Here is a 7,304-nt window from a genome sequence, read left to right on the forward strand (position 1 = left end):
GGAGAAAAAGAGCAAAAGGGAAAAAGGAGAGGGAGCCGCTTTCCTCTCTTCCCAATTCCCTTTACACCCTTCCTTACCCCTTTCGACGCCTTTCAACGCGGGCTATAGTTCGGTTGAATTCTGCTCAGAACCCTATACTAGACTCACCATTTTTGTTGATAGCAGGAGGGAAATATGATAGCCCAACTATCAGCGCTTTCTTTGCTACCCTTAAGTGAGTTTCTGCAAGTTACTGTCTGTGGTACCTAAAACTGGCAATAGACCTTTTTTAATGAAGGTTCCAGGGGAATTTGCTTACACACGTGAATAAGAAGAAATTTTGAAAGAAACATTTCTCTGGAGTAATATCACACAAGCGAAATTGAGAAATTGGAAAGCTTGTGAGGTATCTTCCCGCTTTCACAAGCTAGACTATCGATATCTTTTTGTGTATAAATAACAAAAATTCCAACTCAAACGCTTTTTTCCACTTGGACGAGAATGTGTCACGTGCTATGTGTTGGTCGAACCTCAGGTCTTGCCTTGGGTCTTGCTAAGGGACTTGTCAGAAATTAGCAGGGGGGGAGGGGAGGTGGAAAACGGGGGAGGATCAGAGTTTTTTGAGCTCTCCAAAAGGGAGGGTTATGAAAAAAAATGACAGGAAAAGAGGGAGGGTCACAAAACAATAAGCCACCACGATTGTGAAGGAATGCTTCAATATTATGTTTTACGAGAATACAAACCGTATATGAAAATCATGACATGCAATTCTGATTTCCTGACATACTGATCATTATTTTCCTTGTGTAGAAGGGCAATTTCTCCTTCTTGATTGTGGTTGATAAGGTTTTAATGTACCCATTTCTATAACATGCTGTTTTGTGACATGTCCCTGTTTGGAGCATCACTTGAAGTGATCTCCACTAAAAAAACATTCAAAAGTCTCACTTTTTTTTGCGAAAATTCTTCTTCTTTGATTCTTATAGTTGTGAAAGATAGCCTGAATTTCATCCGATTACTTCGAGTAGTTATTACTCCCTCAGTTGTTGAGAGGAGGAAACGACTCGAAGCAATCGGATGAATTTCAGGCTACGTGAAAGAGGAACTGTCATAATCCCATTAAACCCAAAACTTTCTTTTGTCCTGTTTGCCAACAGCGGAAACACTTGCATGTCCATCATAGGTCAGTTTTAGTACAAGTTTGCTTTTTTGAAAGTACCCAATTATTTTTCTTGTACCACTGCATAAGAATTCGGACTCAAGGGAGGGTCCTAGAATTTTAGGATGCTTTCCAGGGGAGGGTTGGAACATTTTAATCCCATACCTAGGGAGGGTCATTTTATTTTTATCGCTTAACTGAAAATCTCCACCTCCCCTCCCCCCCTGCTAATTTCTGACAAGTCCCTAAAGGAACTTTCCCCGCACAGGGTTTTTCGTTTCCCCAGCCTCCCGACGACACAAAGAGGCCTCTGCGGAGGAGAGAGCGAGGAATGTTAGAGGAGGCTACGATCTTGGACAAAATAGATGGGAAATTTATATTCCACCTCTCCTCTAAAATGGTGCCCTTTAACTTTAGCTTTCGCGCGGCTTCATCCTAAAATTTTTTGGGTGGAGGGGAGGGGGGGGGGGTGCTGTTCCATTTCTTCTTTCTGTTGTCCAAGATTGAACGTTTCGCGCGTTCCTCCGCGCGAAACGTCCCCAGCGGCGAAGAGCGAGGAGAAAGGGATGTTTCCGCAGGCTAGGGGCCAAAGTGTGCTACGACCTTTGGAACACAGGTTTGACCGGTGGTCTGACAATAAACACAATGAATGATCTCATTTTTTCCTTTGAGAAAAAAAACTGTCCTTGGCTTTTGTTTAACGGGCACCCTCTAAAACCATAACTTGTCAGCACTAGAACGTCACAAGATCACTTTTTTGAGTGACAATTTTTCTTTAACTTCTTTGCTTGAAGCTATTCACGAATTTTAAAGACCGGAAGTCCATATATGGGATGTGGCCTGATCCTATGCCGATTGTGTGTATATTGTCGACATGATGAGTCAGGACTCGCGGGAATCGCTATGAAACTATTTCTTACATCTCCATTGTAGTGCAAGAATACTGTATTTCCGAAGCCTGTGTTTAAAAAAAAAAAAAAAAAACCGAAAACGAACAAACCGCTGTGCAAAGGGCGAGCATTGTGTAATATTGGATTGATCACGTGGTTCTCTCAAGCAGAGATAGAAAACTGTGAAAGAGATATAAACACTGATAAAGCTCACGGTTTCATTAAGCTGTACTTTGTCGACAAGAATTTGTCTTCTTCTATGTGGATTTCTAATATGGAGTAAGAAATTCTTTTGTTTGACTCGAACAACGGCACTAAGGTACCAAAAACAACATTCGTCGCCTGTCAAAGAAGACCGTGTGAAACACTTCCACCTCGACCGCGACTGGCGACACGACAAAATGGCCGGTTGTGAGGAAAGTTGTGGTTTCTACTTTGTTTTTGCATTGGTTACGTTTTTCGTGTGGATGGATCTGAGCTTTTTTGATGAATTAGGAGAACATGGTTCATTCTACAATTCAACTATGGCCGAAAATATGATGTTCCCGGTGAAATCCATAAAACTCCGGATGCAGGACCACACGGATCATTACGTTAACCTCCCGTGGATGCAATTTTTCAACGACTATACAGGTCTATACAAGGTACCTGGTATAACTCCTAATCTTATCAGTGGAATCCACCTCTTTTTGGCCATTATGGCGGCGAAATGTTTTGTTTCAGGAACTCTTGGTATTCGAAGACTTGGAGCTTTGCTTTACGAGCTTCGCTGTCAGCTGGATATTTTAGACGGTGTGGTATTTCGCGCCCAACAGAACATGAAGGATAATTTTATGTCCGTCTGGGGTTCAATGGGTTATCTTGTAGATGCCTTTGCTGATATGTGTGGAGGGCTTCTTGTTGCTGGTGCGTGTACAGTTTTTCTCAATCGATATCCGCCATGGAAGCGCATTAAAACTAAACTTCACGATGAATTAGAATCTGGTGGCAGAAAAGCCTTGAGTTTCCACCATGAAGACGAGGAGCGATATGTACACGTCAACCGTCGCTCAGTTAACATCAAAATGCTGCTTGTTGTTGTACAGATTATAGCTAGGAGTGGATTTTGGGATCATTACTTGCATTCGTACGTGGATTTATTAGAGAAACCAAATCCTGACATACCAAGGGTGAGTTTTAAATCTTACTGTTATCACAGCTGCAACATACATTTGTACGTTGAATTTAAGAAATTGTTCAGTAACAAGAAATTAATATATTGGCAAACATTCCTTGATAGCGAAGTTATTCAGTCGCGTTGATAAAAATTTTTTATATATCGGGAAGAAAGATTACATACCGGTATAAAAATATATCTCCATTGTACGCATTGTTCCTTTATGTTTTATTTATGAACTATGGAATGTGTAGTTCCAGAAAATATCCAGACCCCCACCACGGAGGGAATCTCACTTAGGACCCCCCCACCCCCATGGATTTTCCATTTTTGCAGGGAACTGATGACCCCCCAACCCTCCGGAATTTCCACAAGTGTTACAAAGACTCCCCAACCCCTCTGGAAAAGTTCATTTTCACGAAGAAAGACTATTAAAGTAAAAGAATGAGGCATTTTATTGTTAGTACGTAAAGGTTTCCATCAGAAGCTTGTATGCTTCTGTTTCCATTTATTGGAGTGATCTCGCAACATTAAAACTCACTACACCACCACAAAGTAACCGAATCTGCAGTTTTTGCTCATCCCTAACTTTAAATGAAATAGATAAAATTACAAGTCGGTTGTATATATGAATTTACCTTAATCAGGGCAAGGTTACGATTTGTTATTTGTCTTCATGGACGTAAGGTAGGCGTAATGTTGGTAGAGTTAACCAGTCGTGCAGGAATGCTATATGGTGAACAAGTCAAACTTTCAACCCAAAAATTAAGGCAAAACTAAGAGAAGAATAAAAACTCTGACTTCTGAATTCATAACAATGAATACCCCCTGCATCTTGAAGGGAAACCAAGTTCAATTTACTGTTTTCCGATCGACTGATGCGACGTGCGTTATGCCCGATGCCCGTAATGTTTGGTGAAATCAACACCATTTCAGCGAGCGAGAATTCGATCATGAACATGCCACATCTTCAACCACAAAATTACGGGAAAATGAAAAGGAGAATAAAAACTCTACATTCTAAAGTGGTTACAATGTATAGTTTGTACTTCGTGAAGTAAAATTGCCACTCTACGGTTCTTCCATCGATCGACTGACGCAACGTGATGTGTTGCACGCGTTGATGTCTTAAGGGAGACTGGTAACGAGTAATGGTGGCCGAATATACGAGCTTGCGATAAAACGAGTTGTAGTCGGCCTAATTCCTTTGAAATTACATCCAAAACACTTTTGGAAGAAAGGAAACCTGGTTAAGATCAAAAGGAACAATCTTAAATGATAAATTTCAAGTTATTTATGTTCTAAAAATGATCTAACAGTTCGGTAAGAAGCAACGTTCGAACTCAGGTCGAAAATGAAATGATATTTACCCCCGGAAAGTGATTTTATTGTCCAACCCCCCTCCCCTCGGGAATTTCCTGGGCCTCTGACTCCCCCACCCCCCTGGAATTTCCAATTCCCTTCGTGGTGGAGGTCTGGATATTTTCTGGAACCACACAATGTAAGTTTGCCGTTATTTCCTCGAATAATAGACGGGGGCGATTATTTCTTTTTTCGCTTCAAAAGGGGGACAGTTATTCGAGGGAAGGCGGTTATTTGAGGGAGGTGACTATATCAATAATTATTATTGATGCTCACTAAAAGTCGTGCCCTAATTATTTTCTTTTATTGTGTGATTGTGTTTCCAGAAAATATCCATACCCCCCCACGGATGGTTCTTCCGATCAGACCCCCCCCACCCCATCAGAATTTCCGTTCCAGAGGGGTCATATATAACCCCCCACCCCCCAGGAATTTGCTATTTTCTTTTTCATGGCCTTAATTTGCCGCATTTAGAGATTATCGACCTTGTACCGCCTAAAAATTAACTGTTCTCATCTTAAGGCACAATTTTCTGTAATCTTTGACCTATTTGTAATCTTTTACAAGGCAATATGTATCTCTTACACAGGTAGAGCACGCTTGATAGACTATGAGCAGTCCAGCAAAACGCGCGAGTCACGAAAACAGAGATTAATAAGTTTATGTCATCTCTAGCCTGAATTTCATCCGATTACTTCGAGTCGTTAATTACTCCCTCAGTAACGTCTGAATCGACTGGCCGTTAATGCCGTCCAGTGATGTCACTTCTCCTTGACCTTTGCTTTAATTCATGCAAAAAGTAAAACACAATTTTCAAGTGGCAAACCGAGAAATATCGTTTGGAAATGTCTGCATGATACAGAACTGCTTAATTTTTTTTGATCGTAATTCATGTTTAACGTTCAAACTATCAACTGCATGCAATACAACTTCGAACCGGTTGTACTGAATTCTATAATCAAACTCGGTCACAATCACGCAATCAAATAAACACACACATGGAACACTTAGTTCAAAAACACAATGATTTGCTCTAACTGAAAAGAAGCTATTTGGTCCTTGATGAAGGAAAAAAAAACAAGAAGACAAGAAAGTAAGCTAACAGAATTATTATACTTGACAGTAAAATAGCAAGAAGGTTGAATTATAACATTGATCTCAGGAAACTTCGCGTAAACAAAATCACCGGTCGCCGAAACCACAAAGCGGCTCTAAATGAAAAACCTACCGACTCTCCGCAATGATTCTTCATCCGCAGTTCAATTTAGCATTTCAGTTTCGAAGACAAGGGCAATTTTGCTGTTCAAGATAAAGATTAAGCTTATCAAAATGTTTGAACTACACGAAAGAATGCCAGGGATGCGATCCGCTGAATATCAAGGACAATACCACTAAAATTTTTCATAATTATACATAATTATGCGAATGTTTAGTCAATCAACCAATCAAAATCACTACCCAGTTTTCGGGTAGTGGGTGACGTCATTGGACGGCATTAACGGCCGGTCAATTCAGACGTTGAGAGGAGAAAACGACTCGAAGCAATCGGATGAATTTCAGGCTATGTTATCTCAAGAAAACCATTTACAGCATAACTTCAAGTAATTTTGAACTATTCATTGAAATAAAACTATACGAACATTTTCGCATTTCAAAACAAATCTATTTTACAGACAAAGTTTATCGGTAAATATTTTCGGCTTCCAGTCCCAAAGTTGATTTCTGACACTGTAACTAAGTTTCACTATGTACACGTCTAGTCTACGTCAGTTTCATCTCAAATGCAACATTTACAGCATGTCTTCAAAGTTAACTATTGATTTAACATTAAATGATGAAAAGATATTCGAATTTCAAAATGGATCTTCTAAAAAACTAACTTACAACAAAGTTTAACGTTAAATGTTTGGCCTCGGATTCTAAAGTCACCACAAAGTCGATGTTTGTAATTAAGTTTAACTTCGAATGAATTACACTTGCAGTTTAACAAATTTCCGAAATAACAAAAAAACTTATTTGGGTTATAGAAGAACAAAATATGCAAATATTCATTTTGCGTCCCATATTTACATCGATTCATGTTCAGAAATAAACATTGGTGAAACATGATCTATTGCATTGCCTAGCACATGATCGAAAGTCTCCTCCACGGAAAAAACAAATTGTTAATATTTTCGGGCAAAAGTTGATTTGGCAAGAAGTCTGTTGGACAAACAGCTTGCCTTCAGCAGTACTTTATTAGAAGTCATCCATAAAATACAGCAAGGCTCTTATTTGGGTCGTCACATAACGCTTTGTCGATAAGCCCACTAAATGCAGCTGAATGTCAACAGAAATTTGTATACAGTTTTTTACAAGAAGCGCGAGAAATATAGCTCCGAGATAGACAACGTTTGCTTAAGTTTTTATCAGACTAATCTGCAATTGAGTCCGCAATCTAGATACATGTTTGACAAGGAAATTCTTATTAATCGATGCACTAAAATTTATTCCCCGAGAAGCAAGGGACCTGTCGAGAATTGCACAGAGAATTGCAATCGATTTCCGCAAAGGACGATATTTATTAAAAGCCTGTTCATCGTCGGTGAGATGATAGTGAACTCCCAGCAAAGAAGAAGACGTTTGAGTCAAAAATCTTTAACTTTTTTCTCGAAAGGGCATCTATTTCTAATTTTTGTTGTGCTACAAATCAAAATAATCCACATATACTTGATAAGTATGTCTCATACGATCGATCGCGTCTTTTACAACCCTGTGG

The 7,304-nt window shown here is 39.6% G+C and overlaps 1 protein-coding gene across 1 annotated transcript in view; it reads left to right on the plus strand.

Moving 5' to 3' along the window:
• Positions 1–2,087: 2,087 nt before the first annotated feature.
• Positions 2,088–7,304, plus strand: part of LOC140942822 (ceramide phosphoethanolamine synthase-like) — a 29,985-nt gene continuing 24,768 nt past the window's right edge. Inside the window, exon 1 of the mRNA XM_073391828.1 lies at positions 2,088–3,197. Within this exon, the coding sequence (XP_073247929.1) occupies positions 2,430–3,197 (768 nt within the window). The 5' untranslated portion in view covers positions 2,088–2,429. The remainder of the gene's footprint in view (positions 3,198–7,304) is intronic.

The sequence above is a fragment of the Porites lutea genome, chromosome 7 (assembly GCF_958299795.1).
Source record: "Porites lutea chromosome 7, jaPorLute2.1, whole genome shotgun sequence".
Classification (NCBI taxonomy): domain Eukaryota; kingdom Metazoa; phylum Cnidaria; class Anthozoa; order Scleractinia; family Poritidae; genus Porites; species Porites lutea.